At 38.2% G+C, this 26,131-nt stretch overlaps 1 protein-coding gene across 1 annotated transcript; it reads right to left on the bottom strand.

Moving 5' to 3' along the window:
* Positions 1-5,369: 5,369 nt before the first annotated feature.
* On the bottom strand, positions 5,370-17,804 carry SLC7A13 (solute carrier family 7 member 13). The gene is made up of 4 exons (XM_002759098.3): positions 17,699-17,804; positions 13,521-13,649; positions 8,831-9,194; positions 5,370-5,682 (listed from the first exon to the last, which is right to left on the bottom strand). Exons 1-4 carry the CDS (start codon positions 17,802-17,804, stop codon positions 5,370-5,372), a joined length of 912 nt encoding a protein of 303 aa, XP_002759144.3.
* Positions 17,805-26,131: the final 8,327 nt, after the last annotated feature.

Raw genomic sequence — 26,131 nt, 5'->3', positions numbered from 1 at the left:
GCTTCTGCACAGCAAACGAAACTATCAATAGAGTAAACAGACAGTCTACAGAATGGGAGAAAATATTGACAAACTATGCATCTGACAAGTGTCTAATATCCAGAATCCACAAATAAACAAATGAACCAAAAAAAATTCAATTAAAAAATAGGCAAAGGACATGAACAGACACCTCTCAAAAGAAGAGGGGGAAGTGGCTCATGGCTGTAATCCCAGCACTTTGAGAGGCCAAGGCAGGTGGATCACCTGAGGTTGGGAGTTTGAGACCAGCCTGACCAATATGGCCAAACCCCATCTCTACCAAAAATATAAAAATTAGCCAGGTTTGGTGGTGCATGCCTGTAATCCCAGCTACTTGGAGGCTGATGCAGGAGAATTGTTTGAATCCAGGAGGTGGAGGTTGCAGTGAGCTGAAATCTGCCATTTTACTCCAACCTGGGCAACAAGGGTGAAACTTAGAAGAAGAAGGAAGAAGAAGAAGAAGAAAAAAGAAGAAGAAGAAGGAGGAGGAGGAGGAGGAGGAGGAGGAGGAGGAGGAGGAGGAGGAGGAGGAGGAGGAGGAGGAGGAAGCCACCGCTGCCAAGGAACATGAAAAAAATGCTCAACAACACTAATCATTAGAAAAATGCAATTCAAAACCACAATGAGATACCATCTCACCCAGTCAGAATGGTGGTTATTAACAGATGTTGGCAGGGCTGTGGAGAAAGGGGATCCCTTATGCACTGTTGGTGGAAAGGCAAACTAGTTAAGCCATGGGGGAAAACAGTTGGGACATTTCTCAAAGAACTTAAAAGAGAACTAGTATTCAACTCAGCAATTTCACTACTTGGTATATACCCAAAGTAAAATAATTCATTCTATCCAAAAGACACATGCATTTGTATGTTCCTCACAGCACTATTCACAATAGCAAAGACACAGAATCAACCTAAATGCCCATCCATGGTGGACTGGATAAAGAAAATGTGGTACATATACATCACAGAATACTATGCACTTCTAAAAAAGAACAAAATTATGTTTCTTGCAGCAACATGGATGAAGCTAGAAGCCATTATCCTAAGCAAATTTATGCAGGAAAGCAAAACCAAATGCTGTATGTTCTCACTTATAAGTGGGAGCTAAACAACTAGTACACATAGACACAAAGAGAAGAACAAGAGACACTGAGAACTGCTAGATGAGAGGGAGAGAGGGGATCATGGACTGAAAAACCACCTATTGAATGCTACACTCACTACCAGCATGATAGGATCATTTTCACCCTAAACCCCAGCATTATGCCATATACCCATATAACAAACCTACACATGTACCTCTTAATCTATAATACAATTTGAAATTTAAAAAAAAGAAGAAGAAGAAGAATGCTTGTCATTTGTTACACCTGGGAAAGATCTGAGAAATAACCCACTTTCGCTTTACAGCTAAATAAAGGGATGCTTATTTTTTCCTTCGTCTTAAAGTAACAGAAGTCCATTACTTAGAATTACAATTCTGAAACTCTGTTCTCTATAAAGTTACTGTGACTTCTGTACATTCAGGTAGTTTGTTTCTCATGCTTGAAAAAAAGCACATATGCTCTATTCTGGGAAATCCTCCAGCATTCCTAACCCTCTGGCACAGAGCTGACACTTAAGCAAAGTGACGTTTTTTTCTTCCTACCAGCTTCATATACAAGGTACTGAACAAGCAGTAACTCAGAGAGACATCATCTCAGAAAGGACTAGGCCTAATGGAAAGATGTGAGCAGATTCAATGAAGCACAATTATTTCCTTCTCACCCACATCATTAGTCAGTATAATAAAACATAATGTAAATAGCAATATCCAGGTTCCTGATTGTCAAGAATTCCTAATAATCTTTGTCCACTGGGACGTCCTGGCATCAAGATCAAAATAATCCAGCTCTGGAGATTACCTGGCTATTTCTCAAGTCTAGTTTAAAGTTTCTTTTGAAATACTGATCCTGCTGTTTTAGGAGACATTGTTAATATATATATAGAGAGAATAATAAAAATAAACCTGTTCTGAATAGAGAGGAGGTAGAAGCTTTTCAGGTAGTGTCTGCTTTGCAAATTTCATGATGCAAACAAGAGATAACACCTTGGAGGCCCTATCTATACAATAAGAAAATGATTACTTTCAACTTCAAAGTACGTCACACACAAGTTATTAATCTTCACAGCCCACCTGTGTCAAAAAGTAGGTACCATTAGCCTCAGTTCAGAGAGCATAGCAAATAAGTCCTTGCCTGACGTCATCAAAGAAATTATTGACGGATGGCTTCCCAATAGACTCCTCTTAAAGGAAATGTAGCAGGAGGGTGAATTACTGGTGTTTGGGAGTAGAACAAAAAAATTGCAAAGCAGAAAATTTATCACAAAAATACTTTATAAGGTCTTATTTCCAAAAATAATATAAAATACAAAAAAATATAATAAAAGTCATGTTGTGACTTTCCTTGAAGTCATGAAATTTTATAACCTGTCTCTTGCTACCATCAGCCAATTTCTTGTTACCTTGCTGTGGAACAAAATCTTCCCTGAGAAATTGTACTGATCTATTAGACTTGCCGACATAATGTCCCACACAGTCTTAGAATAGACATGTCTCAGCCATGACTTACATGAAAGATTTAAAAGGTTTAAGTGTATGGTGGTGCCAAAACAGTGAACAAAACTGGAATATTTAAAACAAAGAAAATGATAGCTCCACTCTGCTCTGCCACAGTCAGACCATGTCCGGAAAAACTGCATTGTTTATGGCATAAAAATTTAAGACATTTTACGTTAAAAAGGGCCTGGCAAGGTGTGGAGGAGTCAACATTTTCAAAAGCAGCAACTTTGGACTACTGGGGGATTTTAATCTGGAGAAGACACAGAGCCACAAAATGGCTATCATCAAATATCTGAAAGGATGTCATGTGAAAGAATATTAGACTTACCCAATTGATCAAAATTGCATTGCAGCTTCGTATTATCAGAAAAGCTTTCGGAAAGCAAAGCTGTCCAAAGATAAGACTAGCATCTTTAGCAAATAGTGATTTCCCCATCCCTAGAAGTATACAAACAGATGAGCGACTCACTTTGCATGGCTACTGTAAACATTTAAGATTTCTCCTAAATCTAACGTCATTCAGATCTTTGGTTCTTCTCACTTGGAATTCAAATATCTTCCAGGTCTCCAGAATCTGAAGCTCTGATCCCGAATTTATAAAATGTGGATGGCTTCTATGAAATTAGCTCAGGAACTATTTTGCCACATAGTGTGTTGAAAGCTCTTAGGAAGAGGGAAGTTGGGCAGCTTTCTAAATGCAGTGGAGGTTTACATGAAGGGAATGTTGAACCATGAGGCCCACATAAGGCAACTGTCTTAGGAATAAATAAGTAGTATGTTGTCTACTTATCTACCCTGCTAACCCTGCTAACTTGGATATGTTATTGGCTTCTCCAAAGAAACAGACCAATGGAAGTAGATATGGAGAGAGAGAGAGAGAGAGAGAGAGAGAGAGAGAGAGAGAGAGAGAGAGAGAACGAGAGAGAGAGAGAGGGAATTTATTCCAAGGAATTGGCTCACAGAATTATGGAGACTGGCAAGTCCAAAATCTGTAGTGTGCCCTGACAGGCTAGAGACCCATGGAAGATCTGATGTTGCAATTCAAGTCTGAAGGCCATCTGCTGGCAGAATTCCGTCTTAGGGAAGTCAGTCTTTGTTCTAGCAAGGACTTCAACTGATTGGATGAGGCCCACCCACGATAGGAAGGACAATGCACTTTACTCAAAATCCAACTATTTAAATGTTAATCTCACCCAAAAACAACCCTTGTAGAAACATCCAAAATAATGCGTGACCAAATGTCTGGGCCCCATGACCCAGCCAAGATGACACATAAAACTAACCATTACACCAGGTGATAGTTCCTCAAACTTGACAAGTTTTTTGACATCTGTGGATGCCACCTCTGAAGGATAAAGGGAGACAGGAAACAGAGCTGGATAATGAAGGTCACTGGACATCTTCCCACATTCCCACTTTCTGAAGACATCTCTAAACCAGATCTTTTACAACTGTAAGCGAAGCAGATAAATTCTTTAAATCGAATGATACTGGCTGAGTGTGACTCCTGGGATGCTATCCACTCAGCCATATATTACACACACAATGTACAACTACATCATTCCCAGTAGGTCACACTTGTTAATAAACCAAATGAAGGCACAGTAATGCTGTTCTTCTAAGACACGTCAACATTTTTTTTAAAAGGCACTCAAAGAAAATTGACCTAAGATTCATACTTCTTTTTTTTTTTTTTTTTTTTTTTTTGTGAGACAGAGTCTCACGCTGTTGTCCATACTGGAGTGCAGTGGCACAAACTTGGCTTACTGCAAACTCTCTCTCCTGAGTTCAAGTGATTCTCCTGCCTCAGCATCCTAAGTAGCTGGGATTACAGGTGCCTGCCACCAACACAGCTAATTTTGTATTGTTGGTAGAGACAGGTTTTCACCATGTGGCCAGGCTGGCCTCGAACTTCTAACCTTGAGTAATCCACCTGCCTCAGCCTCCTAAAGTGCTGGAATTACAGGCATGAGCCACCATGCCCAGCCCCATGCTTCTATACCAGTTATTAGCTTGAAAAAAAAAATACAGCCAGGTGCAGTGACTTATGCCTGTAATCCCAACACTTTGGAAGGCCGAGGCAGGCAAATCACGAGGTCACAAGTTCAAGACCAGCCTGGCTAGCATGGTGAAACCTAGTCTCTACTAAAAATACAAAAAATTAGCTGAGTATAGTGGTGAGTGCCTGCAATCCCAGCTATTGGGAAGGCTGAGCCAGGAGAATAGCTTGAACCTGGGAGGTGGATGTTGTAGTGAGCTGAGGTCACGACACTGATCTCAGGCAACAGAGTGAGACTCCATCTTAAAAAGGAAAGAAAGAAACCAAATGCTACATTCTAGAAGGGAAAAGCCAACTGGAAAAAATTGAATTTTTCTGTTCGTCTTCAAATCAGCATCTTCCCTGACCCCCGCCCACCGCAAAAAAAAAAGGACGCAGGAAAGATGAAGAGAAGGAATGCTTTAAAAATTTTTCATCTTCCACTTTTGTTATAGGATCTCCACAAATTCAGTAGAAAAGGGATGGGATACAGAAATAAAATGAGAGAATGGGAGATATATAATCCCTCTATCCAGATATCCAAACCAGAACTTAGGATTTTTGCCACACAAAGCAGAGCTTTAGTTATGCATAATAATTTCCTAGTGACTTTGAAGTCAGATACTGTCTTAGGCACTTTTATATACATTATTTATTTCATTTGAGAAAAAAGTAATTACCATAGGAATTTCATCATGTATGTTCTATCTTATGTTGAACCTTGATTTGGAATCTGATATATGTTTTTTAGAAGGCTATTTTTTTTAACAATTTGCACTTCAGACATCTGTTCCTCAGATACATCAGGCAGGCAAATATTAAATAGTAATTGGAAATAGCAAGTCATCTTCTCAAACCAAGCCAACCTTATTTTAAAGTGTATTAAATGTATGTAAAATAGTAATCCACTGAGAACTAACAGAAGCACATAGACATAGTACGCATTTGGAGACTTTACCAATGGTATCACAACCGAACCCATGTCAATGACTATTGCTACCAATGGAAATGGCAAAAACACCCGAAAAGAGCAAAGTTTAAAAAAAAATTATATATAAAAGTCTATGATTGATACCTGCATATTTATATACATAAAAATGCAAAGATACAAGCTAATGAAAAAAAAGCAGGCTAAATTAGCTGTAAAGTTGAGTAAACCTGGCTTAAAACTCAGGTAAATGCCTGAGTGAAGGGAGATGTTGAAGACTCTCATTTCAGGTTGGAGGAAATGGGCATCTAGCATTTGACTGTTCATGAATGGAAATAACTAGAACCATTTGCTGATAAGATCATTATTTGCTGATCTGGGTAGCATGAATTTGTTAAGAGGTCATTTTTTTTTGAGACAAAATTTTGCTCTTGTTGCCCAGGCTGAAATGCAATGGCACAATCTTGGCTCACTGCAACCTCCACCTCCCAGGTTCAAGCAATTCTCCTGCCTCAGCCTCCAAGTTGCTGAAATTACAGGCACCTGCCACCATGCCCAGCCAATTTTTGTATTTTTAGTAGAGATGAGGTTTCGCCATGTTTGCCAGGCTGGTCTCGAACTCCTGACCTCTTGATCCACCTGCCTCAGCGTCTCAAAGTGCTGGGATTACAGGCATGAGCTACCATGCCTGGCTTAAAAGGGAGTGTCTAAGGCCCAATGGAAGTAACAACAATCTTCTTTGGAAAATACCTCAAGGCAGTAAGAAATACATGACAGAACAGAAAGATTATCCTCAGATCCTCTGTTACACAGGTAGATACTGACAGGTAAATATTACAAATTTATAGACTCAGTATATTAACAAACAAAACACATCAAGACAAAAATTTTAGCTAAAACAATTTCCCTGTTTCATGTTTTGTTTTTGTTTTGCCAAAAGTCTTAAAGACCAGTCCTTGTTACATGCTTTATGTTAGAATTGTATGAGTTCTCTACAATGTTACCCAACCTAGGGAGAAAATTAATATGAATCTATACCCCAAAGATATAACTAATATGAATCTATATTTTCCAGAGATATAACACAGCTTGTCACAATTTATGAAACAAAACCCTTTAATTACAGGATCATTTGTTGGGGTTTAATCATTAAGAATCTCTTCTTGGCTGGGTGCAGTGGTTCATGTCTGTAATTCTAGCACTTTGGGAGGCTGAGATGGGCAGACCACATGGGACCAGGAGTTCAAACCAGCCTCGGCTACATGGTGAAACCCCATCTCTACTAAAAATACAAAAATTAGCTGGGTGTGGTTGTGGGTGCCTATAATACCAACTACTTGGAAGGCTAAGGTAGGAGAATCTCTTGAACCCAGGAGGTGGAGGTCACAGTGAGCTGAGATCGCGCCATTGCATTCCAGCCTCTCCCGGCTGGGCAACAAGAGCGAGACTCCGTCTCAAAAAAAAAAAAAAAAAAAAAAAGAATATCTTCTTAGTTTATAAAGCATCCCTGAAAAAGATACTTTATTGTCTCCTGGCTCAGTATCAGTTATCAAATAATTGAGAGAGAAGAAAAAAATTCCTGTGGGCATTCAAGATAAATTTCAGCCACTTATACTTAGGGCTGCTCTTGCATTCCTTTCTGATGCAAATCTATGTTGAATAATAATATAAGCAATAATAGCCATCAATGTCAGACTCTGGATTGTAGAGTGCCTTAGCTTATTTAGTACATCCAACATTAATAGGAGGTAGGTTTTATTCATTCCCGTTTTAGATATGAAGAAACTGAGGTTCAGAGGTTCAATAACAAGACTAAACTCAGCTACTAGCCAAGAAACTGGACTTGAGCCCAAAGCTCTTACTGATTAGCTTATACTGTTATTTGTTTGTAACAAATTTATCCTCCAGTTTATAACTTCTTTACAATTGTTTCTATTAGGGTCAGCAATCTAACAAAAGCGTGGATCAGAAAACAGCAAAGGCACATTTAAAAGATGCAGCATGTGAAACTGTACAGAGAGCAGACATTGGGGAGGCACCTCCAAAGGGGACCATGGCTATCAGCCCTGCTCTAGATTGGATCCCTCTTCCTTATGTGTTCTCTGAGCGTCCTCTGCAGACCACTAGGTAGCAATCATCACACCGTGATTTTTGGTTTACATGACTGTCCAAATAGATTATAACCTGCCCAAAGGCAGGAGCTGAGTCTTAATTTTTTTTCTACTGAGTACCCAGCAAGGTGCTTAAAATATAGTTGGTTCTTGACAACTAATACTCAAATACACAACAATTAAGAGATGACTGGATGGAAGAAGTTGAAAAGAAGACTGGAAAGAAAGGATGAGTATAAATCAACCAGGGTAGGGATGAGAAGAACATTGCTTTCTTTCTCTCAGCAGTTCTTTTTTATATTTTGTTTTCAGCGAGAGTCAAACACTCCAAAGAGACTGCCTAAATTTGAATCTTGGCTCTAATCCATGCTGTGTGAACATGGGTAAGTGCCCTAACTTTCCTAAATCTGTTTTCTTATCTGTAAAATTGGAATAACCATAGAACCCACCTTTTTTTCAAATCACTGAGCAGATTAAAGGTGATCATCCAAGCAAAGCTTTGAACATCTTACCTAGCCAGCCAAGATTATTTTATTATTCTGATAACCAGTCTATCAGGGCCATCTTTCTCCAATAACATTCTTATGCCACCAAGTTTTTGCTGCTTGTTTCCTTTTCTACAATTAAATGGTGGTCTCCCCTCCTGTGAAAATTTTTTCATCCAGACTGAAAATCAGTTCAAAATAAGTAAAGTTGAAAAAATGAAATTTGCCAAAAAAGTAAGTTGATATTTCAGAATAGCGGATGTTTCCACTTGGCACCTCTCCTTGCCTCTTCTGTTTCCCATCGGCTAAATCTGACTCCGATTGTGGAGGACATTCATATGCATAACTAGTGACATAAGTAGACAAAATGATATCTGGTCAAAATACTCATAATGATCTGTCCAACCACCCAAAGAACTACTTTTCTCTCTAATAAATCATTAAATGGAATCTAAGAGAGTTTATATTGAGTCATCCAGCCAATAAAAATTAAAATTAAAACCAAGAGCAGATTATTCTTATGTGTTTCACAATAACTGAGTATTCAAAAGATCTGCTTATAGATGTTCTGATTATCATCTTAAATACAGTTATGCACCATATCTTTTATTTCTGACAGAAAAGAATTAGAAAATCCAATTGTACCTTATAAGGTATAGATAGGTTGGGTTCCTGATATCTCCACTTTAGTATTCCTATCATTGCTAGTAGAGACCAGAAAGAACTCCTGGAAAAAAGAGAGTTTATCAATTTAATTAGACTTGTTAGGATAATTGCAAGGGATCCCAAAATGACAAGTAGTAGCACAGCTATACATGGAGAAGCGTGTCTATTAAGTGTGTTAAATAGCAAAGGCAGTTGGCCCTCTTGGCTTGCGAAATATATTGCTCTCAATGATTCAGATACAGAAATCAGAAGGTTGCTAAATAATGAAGTAGAAATAGCAAAAGGTATAATCCATGGTAATGAGGGCAAAACTCGATCAGCCCATGTGATAGCTACAGCATCTGCTGTACAAAACGAAAGTACACAAACAAAAGTACACAAAAGAAAACGCGTTAAAAGAGAGATACTAATGATAAACTTTTAAATATTATTTCAAAATAAAAGCAGAAACAAGTAATTAATAGCATTTAATTTTGCTTGTTTATTGTTTATTTCCTTAGTTACACCTACATAACACCTTATAAAGGTGTCTATTGGACCCCTATCACACTATATAATAAATGGTTATCATTTTATATGTCTTCCCCAGTAGACCAAGAATGTAATGTTTTTGAGGACAAGGATAATCCATTTCTTTCCTGTAAAACTAGTGCATCCCTCTGTGACAGACATATAGTAGGCTTTCAGAAAATACTCGTGAAATGAATTGATTTTGTTGAATAGATGATTGAATCCATGCTTATTTTCTAAAGCTAGTTTATTGAGTCAGGATAGTTACATTCAGAGTCCAAAAAGCATAGTGCAACATTATTGACACCAGAATGAGCCTGTCCTACATCATGGTACGATTTGAAATGCTTAACAGAAAAAGGAACCATGTAGATGAAGAAAATAAATTACACACCATTAAAAATATGTATGACATTTGGGACTTGTCTACAGACCAGTAGTTCTCAGTTGAAAGTGAATTTACTCCTCAGGGTCATTTGGCAATGTCTGGAGATGTTTTTGGCTGTCACAAGCAGGGAGGTAGGAGGTTGCTGCTGGTATCTAATGAGTAGAGGCCAAGGATATTGCTAAACATCCTATAATGCATGAGACAGCTCTCTACAACAAAAAACCATATAGTATAAAATGTTAATGATACTGAAGAAGGATTAGGTGCAGCTCTGCCAGTGCTGGCTGGCAAGAACTATACCTCTTTCTACATAATATTTAGCTCTATGCTACAGGTGACTTTTTTTCTTTGTTACTCTTTTCCACATGTTGTTTCTTTTCTTTTAAAAATGATCTCATGTATGTTTTGGGTGAAAAGTACAATAAATAGCACCGAAGCACATAAAGTGAAAAGTAAACGTCCCTCTCCTCACCAACCCTCCATTCACGCGCAGCAAATGTAACTACTATTAACAGCTGTTTGGATCCTTTTCCTGAAATGTTGTATGAATGTATAAGCATCTGCTAGGGTTGTATATGAATGTGCATGTATGTGTACGCTCACTTAGGCATCTTGCTCTTATTAGTACATTTACATGCATCTAATTATTCTAGCAAATTCTCAGTATTCCATTATATAACTGTCAATTAGTTTATCTGCCCATTTTGTGTTGTTTTATTTTCAGTTCGTTTTCAATTTTTTTTTTTTTTTGCTAACATAAAAGGTGTTTTAATGAAAACATGCATGCCTTCCATTCTTGATAGTTGGTCAAGTCTCCCTAGAGTAAATTTTTAGAAGTGGGACTCGCAAGTTCAAAGGTACGTATATTTTAAAATAAGGGTGATATTACAAAATTGCCCTCTAAAATAATTGCATCAATTTAACAACAAAAGATTCTAAAATTATCACTTTCTCTTCAAAATCCTTTTATTATTATTATTATTTTGTCTATCCTTGGCTATCTTCAAAATTCTTAACCATACCTGGGTACTTGATACCAGCTACTTTTAGGTTGCATCTAGACAGGGAACCCTTCTCAGCTTCTGGTTCCATAAAAAGTATTTACTGTTTTAGATTATGTTGTCCTATGCCAGTTTTCTCCAGTTTTAAGTAAGGCATGGAACTCTCAAGAAATGCAAATGCAAGCACCCCTGTCAGCAGCGTGTGGCAGGACTTCAGGAACAATGTAATCCTTGGTTTTCAAAGCTGGAACCAGGGCTCCTCACTAAGGCATTTCCACATACCTTGTTCTAGGGAACACCCTTCCCTTCTCAGTGGTGGAACTTATTTACAATAAAGGCTATTTTTTTTTTTTCTAAGAGAAAAATAGATAAAAAAACAAGTCAGAGCTCTGATACGGACACAGACAAAAACATTACATAATTAATACCACTGTTTCTTTTTCTATGTAAACCACAAATATTAGAATCTAAAATTTATCACAGCCTGGTGTAATTCTTTCAATATTTCTTAAATAAAGTGTAGCATCCAATACATGCCACATACTGGATGCTCTATATTCATCTGGAAACGTTTCACTTCTTTTTTATTTTTAACATATACTTGTTTCATTTAAAAAATGCATTCCTTAATCTTTAAAATTTCTTAATTTAAGAACCTATATTTGGGCCTTGTGGCTCACACCTGTAATCCCAGCACTTTGAGAGGCCAACAGGGAGAACCACTTGAGGTCAGGAGTTCAAGACCCACCTGGCCAACATGACAAAACTGTATCTCTACTAAAAATAGAAAAACTAGCCGGGTGTGGTGGCCCATGCCTGTAATCCCAGCTACTTGAGAGACTGAGGCAAAAGAAACACTTGAACCTGGGAGGCAGAGATTGCAGTGAGAGAGATTGTGCCACTGTACTCCAGCCTGGGCAACAGAACAAGACTCTGTCTCAAAAAAAAAAAAAAAAAAAAAAAAACCAACCAACTATTTATTTTGCTTATAACTTTCCCTCTTATTTTACAAATTTTGCAATTCATTAAAGAAAAGTTGGAAAATTTGGTGCAAACAATAAAGTAAAAATCCCCTACAGTATCATCCCCATTGATCACCATTGTTAATTACTTATTTATTGTTTTATATCATCATATACATCCTGACTTTTTCTTTATTATTGAATTATAAACATTGTCCCTTTTCTTCAAGTATCTATCAACAATATTATCTTTTACAAATTACAGAAAATTCTATCGTATAGATTTCCCATACATTTTTATGTGTTTCAAGCTTATTGGATATTGTTATGATTTTTAATTTTTTGCTAGCATACATAAAGCTATAATGACTGACCATATACATACATTTTTTCACATATGGCTCTAATTATTTTTTTAATTTAAATTTCTTGTACAATAAACATGCAGATATTTGGACACAAAAATATTAATTCAGAATTTAAACAAAAAATCTAAAGACTATATGCCTGAAATAGTAAGCATTGTAGCCAAATTACAAGTGATGATGGTCAAAACACTTCATGAGTCTTCCAAACATGGCAAAACTATTGTGCCACCTACAAAACTGCTATAACCATTATGACACCAAAAGAGATATTCATGACTTTTTAACAACCTGTATGGCCGGAGCACTGTCAGTCATAACAGATGCCAGCTTCAATGAACTATAACAGCTGTACTAGCTGACCAGCAGCCCTGACCACACCCATAATTAACTTTGTAAATTTATTCTGTACATAATCAAGGCAGTTAATGAATCACTGCTTGTTCTGATCCGGTTTTGCATTTGGTTTGTTCCCACAGACACTCAGAAGCTTGACTACATCTAGTTTATAGGTCCCTAAGACACCTAGACCATTATGAATCAACACTCATGCCATATGGCAGCATCCTGCAGGGCAGTAACAAAAGAATTGAGGCAAAGTTTACCAGAAGTTTATAGCAAAATCTCCCTTAGGTTTACCTCTGTGCCTGAAAGATTCACCAAAACAGTAATAGCTGCTCAAAAGAGATTAGTCCTAAAGGTACTAGGTGATAGATTTATCTCACAAAGTGGTTTAATGCTGGCTTGAGAAAATTACTAGTCTTCAACTTTCCCTGTTTCTCGTTTTTTCACAAAATTTCTTTTATTCTTTAAATCTGTTGCTCATTTTTAAATGTGTATTTCTTTAAGATTTTCTTATTCTTTTGTTCTTTATTCTACAATTTGGTCTCTAAGATAGCTATTTTTTGTCAGATTTCCACTAAGTTCAGGATACTTTGCCCCCATAAATTTTAGAGTTGTTCATGGTAAACAACCATATTATTTTACACATCAATATTAATCATATGCATCAACTGAACATTAACATCTACTCTTCTAACTGCCAATATTCTGCATTTCAAATTGATCATTCTTTGTGACCCCTAGAAGAACACTGAGACTTAAACATTTTGAAAGTTTAAAAATAGATGTAAACACTGATTACACGGTATCACTCTGGTGAGATGAGATCATGAAAGGAATACTAATCTGATCTACACCATACATCAACATTATATACATCTTCCCATATTATCAGAAAAGGCATAACCATGCTTAAAGATGAATCTCCTTTCTGAGACAAATCATTCCCTTTGGCCCTCTGTCATTTTAGAAAATTATAAATTAATTCTGTATGTAGGGTAATGAACAGTAAAGAGAGGTTCTGGCTGTTGAAATGATAAGTAAGATATGTTGAAAGGACCAGCACTTTATTTATTGTTTTAGTCATTTGCATACATATCTGAAGAGAGGATTTCCCTGGGTGTCAGAACAGTCAGGTCGGAAATGTTAACCAGTAAATAAACTACAGTCACCAGAGGTAACGCAGTAAATATGCATTTGGAAATTGTTGTTCTGGGTTTCTTCAGCTCCCCTATAATGCATAAGAGGACAAAATCATAACTGGTAAACATTATTTCTAAAATTCATTATTTTTATATTACTATTTTTGTGTTTGTATAAATGTATGCAGTACAAACATGATTTTATTATATGCATAGATTGTATGGCAGTCAAGTCAGGGTTTTAGGGTAAGTAATTTTTCATTGTCCACCTCCCCACTCCCTCTCCCTTCCAAGTCTCTGTGGCTCATCATTTCACTCTCTACATTCATAAATACACATTTTGTAGTTAATTATGAGTGAGAAGGTATAATATTTGTCTTTCTATTTTTGAGTTATTTAACTTAGGATGGTGGTCTCCAGCTGCATTCATGTTGCCAAAAAAGACATAATTTCATTCCTTTTTATGACTGTGTAGTATTCTGTGGTATATATACTACATTTTCTTTATCCAATTATTTATTGATGGACACTTAAGTTGATTCCATATCTCTGCTACTGCAAATAGTGCTGTGATAAACATGAGTGCAGGTATCTTTTTGATATATTGATTTATTTTCCTTTGGGTAGATACTCAGTAGTAGAATTGCTGGATCAAATGGTAGTTCCATTTTTAGTTCTTTGAGAAATCTCCATACACATTATACTAATTTACATTCCCACCAGCATCGCTTCGTGTGTCAAGAATTCGGCTAGGCTCTTTGTATTCATTCAGCCACCCCCACTACACATACACTAACACACACACACACACACACACACTGTTTGGACTGCTGCACACCCATACTCCTAATACAGCTAAATGAAGAAAAAGATGAAATATGCTTCATTATCTCCGTAGATGGTAACATTTCTGAAGAAAGAAATGAAAAAGAAAAGAAAGAATGAAAAATGAAATCTGAGCCCATAAGTTCTGTACCATTTAAAGCCTACTTATGTGTTTAGCCTCATCTATTAAGTCGTAGGCACTAAGTTTGGATAGTGGGAATACAATGGTGAGCAGAAACTACATGCCGTTTAACCTCAAGAAGAAGAGCTACACGAGTTAAATAATTGCATAAATAAAAGTTAAAATAATAGTGACTATGGTAAGTGTCTATATGAAAAGAAACAAGGTGCTAGGAGCTACATTATGTGACAATGTGATAGTTCCTCTTGCCATCTGTGTTTTATATATAGACAGACAGGCCTTTGCAGTTCCTCAACAAGGTCATATCCCTTTTTGCCATAGGGTCTATTCTCTTACGTGGAATGCTCTTTCTATTTGCCTAGTTGGCCCTACCCTTCCTTCAGATCTCAGGAAAACAATTACTTCTTCTGGGAAAATAGGAAAGAAAACTCTCTTCCTGGTTAGCAAAATGTTCCTAGTTTACGTTTCTCATACCATATATTGAAAGGAGTTAAAGAGCCTGTCATAAATTTATCTCTCTCTGTAGGCTCCTGACCATTCCTTTATGCCAATATTAAGTGCAAAAGAGGCCAAAAAATTGTAATTAACCATCATATAGAGTAGATTTTCTAGGACAGTCTTATTTTTAAATATGGTCCTATTCGTCCCACCACTTCCCCAAATTTTGTCCTACTCTGAGAATTGCTCTGCAGAGTGAAGAAATTATCATCTAGAACCATAATATACAATGACACCCTGTTCCCTGCTCAGTGACAATGAACAAAGAACAGACATCTGATCCACTGGAAGCCAATCATTTTCAGTATACAAGTAAATTTATACAAGAATTTGAATCAAAGGTCAAGAGAAAAGGAATGTAATGGTGTTAAAAAAGAAAGGAGGATGAGAAATTTTGTTTTTTAACTTACAAAACTTCCCTATTTTTTTCATATTTATGGTTTGTTTTTTTTTAATAGAGATGGGGGTCTCGCTTTGTTGCCCAGGCTGGTCTTGAACTTCTGGCCTCAAGTGATCCTCCAGTCTAGGCCTCCCAAAGTGAAGATTAAAAGTGTGAGCCACCACTCGCAGTCTGCTGCCCTATTTTTTGTTGTTCCTGAAGATTGGCTGCTCAAATCTTCCCTGAAATATAGCATTATTCTTCCAGTAAGTTCCCCTTTCATTGTTTAAGTTAATGTGTGTGGGTTTCTGCTACTTAAAACCAAATCCCCCTTACTAATAAATATCTATCATTTGACTACATCAAATTTCTTTCATCTATGTCTGCCTGGGGGGTTGGATCTAATGCCCATGGGGTATGCTAATCTGAGCTGATTAAGAACTTGAATACTAAAAAATTAGAAGGTTCTAATTTTAAACCTGCCTGCACCACTTACAAGTTGTGGAACTTCTGGACAAGGTATTGACTGTCAAGGTTTCAATTTCCTTAGAGTGAAAACTATAGAGACAACAAAATTCCAGTCCGAGTGTTTAGCACATAGTAAGTGCTGAATAAATGGTTGTTAATTACCATAGTTATTAAAGCCCTGGGACAAACAAAAGGGGAATTTTTTGGATTAACTGTACTATCTTCTGAATCTTTTACTTGTTCTCATTGCATATTTGATTAGTAACAGGAGATAGAGATAAATTTAATTTATAATAAAAGGTTATATTGGCTGGGCGTGGTGGCTCACACCTATAATCCCAGCACTTTGAGAGGCTGAGGCGGGTGGATCACGAGGTCAAGAGATCGAGACCATCCTGGTCAACTTGGTAAAACCCCGTTTCTACTAAAAACGCAAAAATTAGCTGGGCGCGGTGGCATTCGCCTGTAGTCCCAGCTACTCGGGAGGCTGAGGCAGGAGAATTGCTTGAACCCAGGAGGCAGAGGTTGCAGTGAGCCGAGATCGCGCCATTGCACTCCAGCCTGGGTAACAAGAGTGAAACTCCATCTCAAAAAAAAAAAAAAGATTATAATAGCCAGACGCGACGAATATCCTTGGCTCTTGAACTTAAAAGATGGGTATTCCGGCCGGGTGTGGTAGCTCACATCTGTAATCCCAGAACTTTGGGAGGTCTAGGCCGGTGGATGACTGGAGCTCAGGAGTTCAAGGCCAGTCTGAGCAACATGGCAAAATCCCATCTCTACTAAAAATGCACACATACACACAAAATAGCTGGGCATGATGGTGAGTGCCTGTAGCTACTCAGGCGGCTGAGGTGGGAGGATCAATTGAGCCCAGAAGGTCAAGGCTGAAATGAGCTGTGATTGCACAGCCACACTCCAGCCTGGGTGATAAAAAATAATTAAAAAAAAAAAAAAAATGTTGGGTATTCCTACACCTTGCAAAGTCTCCTGCCTAGAAATCACTATTTTGCAGGTAAAAGTGTGACTTAAAACTTAGTTATACTTAAGACTTATTTTATAAATTAACAACCCAGGACACACTGAAATTCCTCCAGCTTTTGTTCACCACCAGCAGCTTATGAGGAATTCCATAATAGTTTATAGGTTAGTATGAATAAATTATGTAACTATATTTTCAGTTGACAATAATTATCTAACAATGAAACATCTCTGGCAATGGGATACAATGAAACTGGCTCAAGTAAAAATCCAGAAATATTGCTTCTAGCCTTGAAAGAGAGAAATAATGAGAGGAACTTTTGTTCGTTATGCCAGCTGCTGTAATTGGCCCATTTAATCACAAGCCACGTAAAACATTCATCTCCTCATAGCTTTCTTTTCTCAATAGCTTATTTTTAACTCAATGCAAACTGACTTCCTCTCATGTTCAAAATTCACCAATGACTTCTTACATTATCAATGATGGTGGTCTAGCCAGTTCTCATGCTCCTTGACTTCTGAAGCACTTAACCAGACACACTATCCCCTGCTTTTGGAAACATATTGTGATTTTTCTCTATATCACTCTGAGCCTCCTCTGGCTTCCTTCCTTCAGATTCCTTCTGAATCTTCTTTCTCTACCTCCTGCCTAAAAGTTGACATTGTCCAGTCATCTGTCTCCCTCCAACCCTATGCCATTTTGTCCTTCATCTCTCTATGTGCTTGCATTAGTAATCATATCTAATACCAAGACTCTCAGATGGAAACCATTTTGCAGCCACCGAGGTTTCATGCCATGTCTTGTATCTATGCTGCATGCTTCTGTTCTCCACAGCTTCACTCACATTTTTCTGGAATTTTGTGAATTCGATTCAAATTGCCATCTTTTCCACTCAGTGACAGCAAAAGCTGGCTTTTCTCCTGATTGCCAAAGTAATTATATTGTTCCATTATGGCTACCTATTAAATACTGTATCAAATTATTTGTTTATAAGGCACAGAATTATAGTGATTTTAAACCATGAAGTACATTTTGCAGATAAAAAAAAATGAGGCTGGAAAGGAGAAAATATTTGCTACAGTTGGTAATGGCAGACCCAAATCTAGATATTGCCTCTCCTGCTAGACCATAAGCCTCTTTGATAAAGACTATATCTTACTCATCTTGAGGCACTAGTACAGGGTTTTAAAAACAGTCTTTGAAAAGATAGTGGCTACTCAAATGATTTCAAGAACGATAGATAAATTAGTGGCTGGGGAGTAAAGAAAATTGTGTTTAATAGTTAAGAATCAGATGCATATTTAAATAACAAGGAAAATAACTGTTTTTTTAAAGAAGATTAAAGCTGAGAAAAATGAAATAAAAGAATGTGAAAAGTCCTCAAGGGCATGGGAGGAAAAAGATAAGGGGTTCAGGGAAAAGACTGACTTTGAAAATGAAAACTTCTGTTCTGACATGGAAGGGAAGGGTATTAAATATAGCCTCAGAGGAATCTAGAATATCTCTGCTTCTCTACGCTTTAAAGATACTTAAGAACCTACAAAGGACATTCCAGGGCAAGATGATGGCCTAATAGGAACGGCTCCGGTCTGCAGTCCCCAGAGAGATCAATGCAGAAGGCGGGCAATTTCTACATTTTCAACTGAGGTAACTGGCTCATCTCATTAGGACTGAATAGACAGTGGGTGCAGCTCTTGAAGGGCAAGCAGATGCAGGATGGGGCATCACCTCACCCAGGAAGCCAAGGAGTTGGGGAATTCCCTTCCCTAGCCAAGGGAAGCTGTGAGGGACTGTGTGGTGAGGAACAGTGCATTCTGGCTCAGATACTAAGCTCTTCCCAAGGTCTTTGCAACCCACAGACCAGGAGATTCCCTCAGGTGCCTATACCCCCAGGGCCCTGGGTTTTAAGCACAAAACTGGGTGGTCACTTGGGAAGACACCAAGCTAGCTGTAGGAGTCTTTTTTCATACCCCAGTGGTGACTGGAATGCCGGTGGGACAGAAATGTTCACTCCCCTGGAGAGGGGACTGAAGCAGATAGGGTTTCAGCATGTTGGCCAGGCTGGTCTCAAACTCCTGACCTCAGGTGATCACTTGCCTCCACCTCCCAAAATTCTGGGATTACAGGCGTGAGCCACTGTGCCCGGCCTAGTAAAGTATTTCTTAGTTGTCCCCTAAGAGTAAGTGAAAGTGAAATTACTTGGTTTTGCTTTGGTTTGAGAAAACTGACTGTTTTCTGCCAGACTGCATCCAAGAAAATTCACTGTTAATTTTTATAAATATCTAGATAGATGATAGAGACAAGATTCAGATATAGATATAGGCATAGATATAGAAAGACATGATGTAGATTTAGAGGCTCTGCTTCTCCGATTGATTCCTAATAGAAGGAGCAAAAGACTACGGCATGTTATGCATTTCTGGTGCACTACAGTATTCAGGGAGGTCCATGACTCTAAAAATGAAGAATATAAGATAAGAGATAGGCTGGGAGATCAATCCCCATTTCTATTCACCTTCAAGAATATCAGAGATTCTCCAAACTCAGGAGATATATTCCTTAAAGCAGTGCCCTCTAGTCTGAGGATATTCTTGGACATTCTGTGTGGGGCTACTATTATACATCAAAGAGGAAGATGTGTAAGTTATTCAATATTAGGCTCAGCTGTATAGCTCCTTCAGGGCCCAGATGAATATCTTTCACACAACATGTAGGTATGTTCAGCTTTTGGACAAGAACTTTAGAAACTGTCATGTTTGTATCATCTTATAAGTGACTTGTGAAATAGGGGACTGAAAACAACAGAGAGGAGACATACTGAAGGATGTTAAATGTTGCCACCTGAAAGTTTGTAATGATGTTTCTTTCTAACTTTATTTTTCTTTTTCTGTAATGACACTACTAAGAGAAGAGCTGTCATGATGACAGGCCTGAAAGTATCAATCTTATAGAGTATATATTATTAACTCAATTGTACACCTATGCAAAAAAATATTTAAAGGTTTTAGGAAACTTGTCCATTTCATCTCTCTTAGAAGAGCCAGGATTTACATCTAGTCCTGGGTTATCCAAAGCTCATGATCTTTATGGGCATACTTCAAACATTTTGCAGTTTCAGTTCCAGACCACCACAACAAAGTGAATATTATAATAAAGCAAATCACAGAAATATTTTGGTTTCTCAATGCATATAAAAGTTATGTTTATTCTATATTATAGTCCTTTAAGTGTGTAATAGAATTATGTCTTTAAAAATGTACATTCCTTACTTTTAAAATCCTTTATTGCTAAAAACAAAAAAATGCTAATGATTATCTGAGGCTTCAGCAAGTTGTAGTTTTTTGCTGATAGATGGTCTTGACTCAATGTTGATGGCTGCTGACTGACCAGGGTGATGGTTGCCAAAGGCATGTGCCAATTTCTTTCTATTTTCTTCTTTTCTTTCTTTTTTTTTTGAGACAGTCTCACTCTGTCTGGAGTCGCCCAGGATGAAATACAGTGGCGTGGTCTTAGCTCACTGCAACTTCTGCCTCTTGAGTTCAAGCAATTCTCTTGCTATAGCAGAGATTACAGGCACACTCCACCACACCCAGCTAATTTTTGCATTTTTAGTAGGGATGGGGTTTCATCATGTTGGCCAGGCTGGTCTCAAGCACCTGACCTGAGGTGACCTAACCACTTTAGCCTCCCAAAGTGCTGGAATTACAGGAGTGTGCCACTGCACCTGGCCAGTTATGACAATTTTGGAAAATAAGAAAACTATCAAGTTTGCCTCATTGACTCTTCCTTTCATGAAAGATTTCTCTGTAGCATGCTATGCTGTTTGATAGCATTTTGTGCACAGCAGAACTTCTTTCAAAATTCAAGTTGATCCTTTCAAACATTGCTGCTGTTTTACCAGCTAAGTATATGTAATATTCTAAATCCTTTTTCATTATTTCAACAATGTTCACAGCCTCTTCACCAGTTACAGATCTCAAGAAACCACTTTCTTTGCTCATTCATAAGAAGCAGCTCCTCATCTGCACGAATTTTATCACAAGCTTGTAGTTCCAATTCTAGTTCTCTTGCTATTTCCACCACATCTTCAATTTATTTTTCCACTGAACCCATCAAAGTCATCCATGAGGGCTAAAATCACCTTCTTCCAAATTCCCGTTAATGCTGGTGTTTTGGTCTCCTACCATGAATCACAATGTTCTTAATGCCATCTAGAATGATGAATCCTTTCCAGAAGGCTTTCAATTTACTTTGCCCAGATCCATTAGAGGAATCACTATCTATAGGAACTATAGCCTTATGAAATGTATTTCTTAAATAAGAGGACTTGAAAGTCAAAATTCTCTTTGATCCATATGCTGCAGAATGAATATTGTGTTAGCAGTATTAATTTCCTTGTACATCTCCATCAAAGTTACTGTGTGACCAAGTGTATGATCAGTGATCAGTAATCTTTTGAAAGGAATCTTTTTTCTGAGCAGTATGTCTGAAGAGTGAGTTTAAAATATCCAGAAAAACCATGCTGTAAACAGATATGCTGTCATCCAAGGTGTGGTGTTTCATTTGAAAAGCATAGGCAGGCCCGGGCGCGGTGGCTCATGCCTGTAATCCCAGCACTTTGGGAGGCCGAGGTGGGTGGATCACGGGGTCAAGAGATCGAGACCATCCTGGTCAACATGGTGAAACCCCATCTCTACTAAAAATACAAAAAAATTAGCTGGGCATGGTGGCGCATGCCTGTAATTCCAGCTACTCAGGAGGCTGAGGCAGGAGAATTGCCTGAACCCAGGAGGCGGAGGTTGCGGTGAGCCGAGATCGCACCATTGCACTCCAGCCTGGGTAAAAAGAGCGGAACTCCATCTCAAAAAAAAAAAAAAGAAAAGCACAGGCAGAGCAGAGCTAGCATAATTCTTGAGGGTCCTAGATTTTGGAATGGTAGATGAATATTGGCTTCAACTTAAAGTCACCAGCTAAATTAGCCCCTAACAAGAGTCAGCTGTTCTTTGAAACTTTGAAGCCAGATCTTGACTTCTCTTCTCTAGCTATGAAAGTCCCACATGACGTCTTCTTCCAATAGAAAGATGTTTCATCTTCATTGAAAATATGCTATTTAGTATAACGATCTTCATTAATGATCTCAGCTAGATCTTCCAGAAAAACTTGCTGCAGGTTCTAGATCAAAATTTACTGCTTTACCTTGCACTTTTATGTTAAGGAGATGGCTTCTTTCCTTAAACCTCATGAACCAACTTTTGTTAGGTTTAAACTTTTCTTCTGAAGCTTCTTCACAACTCTCACCCTTCATGAAATTGAAGAGATTTTGGTCCTTGCTCTGGATTAGGCTTTGGCTTAAGCGAATGTTGTAACTGGCTTGATCTTCTATCGAGATCACTTAAATGTTTTTTATATCAGTAATAAGGCTGTTTTGCTTTGTTATCATTCATGTGTTCCCTGAAATAGCACTTTTAATTTCCTTCAAGAACTTTATGTTTGTATGCATAACATAGCTAACTGTTTGGCTCAAGAGGCCTAGCTTTCAACCTATCTCAGCTTTCAACCTGCTTTTGTCACTAAGCTTCCTCACATCTAGCTTTTGATTTAAAGTGAAAGACATGCAGCTCTGCTATTCACTTGAACACTTAAAGCCACTGTAGGATTATGAATTTGCTTAATGTTAGTATTATTGTGTCTCAGGGAACATGGAGACCTGAGGAAAAGGAAAAAGACAGGAAAACAGCCAGTTGGTGGAACACTCAGATCACTCACATTTATCAATTATATTCACTGTCTTATATGGGCACAGATCCTGGTGTAAGATGTAGGTGTAGCTAAATTATAACCAGCCATTGTTCTGAAAGTCACAAGATTTGTAACTTCTCCAGTTACTCCTGTAAACAATATCATGATTAGAACCTAAGATCGGCCTTTTCAGGTGTCTTTTCAGACTTTTGTATTTCTGATGACTGAATGACTCCACCTGGAGCTGGGTCTCATGATTCAACTGGTCCTGTGGCCCTGATCCAGAAGTGGATTTAGTACACGAGGACCATTTTCCACACTGCCAGGTCTGTCCTGCAGATTCTGGCCGATGGAATAAATGAGTACTCAGACACAGGTATGCAGTGTCAGAGTAACTAGGTGACTGCCTAGCTCTACTGGCCAGAGAGCAGCCCCGAGAAGCTGGAGCTGCTTGCTTTTATTCATCGCAGCCACAATGCCAAAAACCTGCAGCAAACACAACCTGTAGGTAATTAACATTTACTGTTCCCCTTTCAAAGAACATCATGCGTGATTATGATCAAAGGTCAGTTCCTGGTCAATATAAGTAAATGAGACTGTTTAAGATAAATTCCCCTATACTTCCTTTTACCTACTCCTTGCCCTCTGCCTCAGAGTTATAGAACAGCTGCCTTCAACTATTCTCTCCTAAGGCTCTACAAAACCTTCTGACCTTTCCAAAGGTTTGCATCCTTTCCCTAAAGTTTTTCCCCACTCTGACCGATCCCCCACACCACACCCCTATGATTGCATTCTCAACCAATCAACAGCACCTATTCCCTAACCCCTTGCCAACCAAACTATCTTTTTGAAACCCTAGCCTCCAAATTTTCAGGAAGGCTGATTTGAGTAATAATAAAACTTCAGTCTTCTGTTTAGTTGACTCTACATGTACTAAATTCCCTATTGCAATTCCCCTGTCTTGATAAATTGGTTCTATCTGGGCAGCAGGCAAGATGAACCCATCAGACTGTTAGAAAACCAGCAGTCTCTCAGCCACTAGAAAGGGGCAAGCCAGGAGCTTCTCACAAGATCCCATTTCCAGAGCTTTTTTTTTTTTTTTTAAAGCAGGGCCTCATTCTGTCACCCAAGCTGAATTATAGTGGTGCAATCTTGGCTCACTGCAGCCTAGACCTCCAGGGCTCAGGTTATCCTCTCACATCAGCTTCCTAAGTAGCTGGGACTACAGGCATACTCTACCAGACCTGGCTAGTTTTTTTGTAGAGATAGGGCTTTCCCATGTTACCCAGACTGGCCTTAAAGTCTTGAGCTCAAGTGATCTTCCTACCTCAGCCTCCCAAAGTGCTAGGATTATAGGTGTAAGGCACTGCACATAGCCAATAGCATTGTTTTTATTTAACATATCTCTTAGCTCTTTGAAGAAGTCTCATTTTCAGGGCACTGTTGTTATTTGACATGAATCAGATATTGCTCTGTGTGAAAAATCCCTATATGAAAAGCAGTTGTCTAAAACAATCAACTGTGATTATCTAACACAGCAGTTGCCTAAGGCAACAATACCAGTGTAGGCAAATAAAATCCTAGCCTGGAATATCTGAAGGGAGAGACTTTTATAGGGCCTTTGAAAGGCCCTGGCATATCCCTAAAGATCTAGAAGGTCAGGTGTATGTTCAGGGCTGTGCAAATGCTCAGGAAAGACCTGAAAGAGCCCCAATCTCTCTCCCCTGGTTCACCTTGAGACCCTGTGAAAACAGGAAGTGAAGCTTAAGGCTGACTGGAAAATTGCCTGAGCATCAGAGTGTCTCAACACAAACACAGAGAGCTCTTTGGCAAACAATGGAAGACTTATTGGTTCAAAGTATTTGTGGAAATCTCTAATCAGTCAATGGCTGAATGCTAGTCCCTTTCAGTAGAGAATTCAGAGGTTGAACACTACAGCAAATATAGATTGTATTAGTTCAATGTGCCAAAAGCTAGATGGCTTTAAACGAAAGAAATGTATTGTCTCACAGTTCTGGAGACTAGAAGTCCAAAATCAAGATGTTGTCAGGGCCATGCTCTCACTGGCAACTCTAGGTGAGGACGTTTTTGACCTCTTCTAGTGATTTCCAGCAATCCTTAGCCTTCTTTAGTTTGTAGATAAACTACTTGGTCACATTCTGTCTTCTCTCTGTGGCTCTTCATATTATCTTCCTACCGTGCCTGTATGTCTCTGGGTCCAAATTTCCTTTTTATAAGAACAACACTAGTATTGAATTAGGGTCCACCCTAATGGCAATGGATTAAGCTGATAACCTGCATGAAGACCCTATTTCCAAATAAGGACACATTCTGAGGCACTGAGGATTAGAACCTAAACATATCTTTTTGAAGAGACATAATTCAAACCACAATATAGACTTTACAAATTAGTCCAAGAAAGTGATTAAACACATGTATGCACACACACACACACACACACACACACATACCACCAACAACAGCAGCAGCAATAAAACAATAGCAACAACAAACTCAGGAAAGGAGGAACCTGATTTTGAGAGTCACCATGTTATACTACCTAAAGTGTCCAGTTTTCAATAAAAATGTATGTGGCTCACTTAAAAAAAGAAAAGAAAGAAAGTATGGCCCAAACACAGGGAAAAGGTGGTCAATAGAAACTCTCCCTAGGGAAGCCAAGATGTTGGACAAACCAGATAAATCAGTTCAAAGAATTAAAGAAAACAGAGTAAAAAAGTTAAAATATGACCGTAGCATCTTACCAAATAGAGAATATTAATAAAGACAAATCATTATAAAAAAGAACCAAATATGATTTGTGTAGTTGAAAAGTATAACTAAAATGAAAAACTCACTAGAGGAGCTCAATAACAGATTAGAGCTGGCAGGAATAAAAGAATCAGTGAACTTGAAAATAGATCAAGTACATATGAAAAAATGCTCATCGTCACTGGTCATCAGAGAGATGCAAATCAAAACCACATTGAGATACCATCTCACGCCAGTTAGAATGGCGATCATTAAAAAATCTGGAGACAACAGATGCTGGAGAGGATGTGGAGAAAAAGGAACACTTTTACACTGTTGGTGGGAGTGTAAATTAGTTCAACCATTGTGGAAGACAGTGTGGCGATTCCTCAAGGCCTTAGAAATAGAAATTCCATTTGACCCAGCAATCCCATTACTGGGTATATATCCAAAAGACTATAAATCGTTCTACTATAAGGACACATGTACACGAATGTTCATTGCAGCACTGTTTACAATAGCAAAGACCTGGAATCAACCCAAATTCCCATTGATAATAGACTGGATTGGAAAAATGTGGCACATATACACCATGGAATATTATGCAGCAATCAGAAATGATGAGTTCGTGTCGTTTGTAGGGACATGGATGAATCTGGAGAACATCATCCTCAGCAAACTGACACAAGAACAGAAAATGAAACACCGCATATTCTCACTCATAGGCGGGTGATGAAAAATGAGAACACATGGACACAGAAAGGGGAGTACTAAACACTGGGGTCTATTG

This window comes from Callithrix jacchus, chromosome 16, assembly GCF_049354715.1.
Source record: "Callithrix jacchus isolate 240 chromosome 16, calJac240_pri, whole genome shotgun sequence".
Classification (NCBI taxonomy): domain Eukaryota; kingdom Metazoa; phylum Chordata; class Mammalia; order Primates; family Cebidae; genus Callithrix; species Callithrix jacchus.
This window is presented reverse-complemented; position numbering and strand designations above follow the sequence as displayed.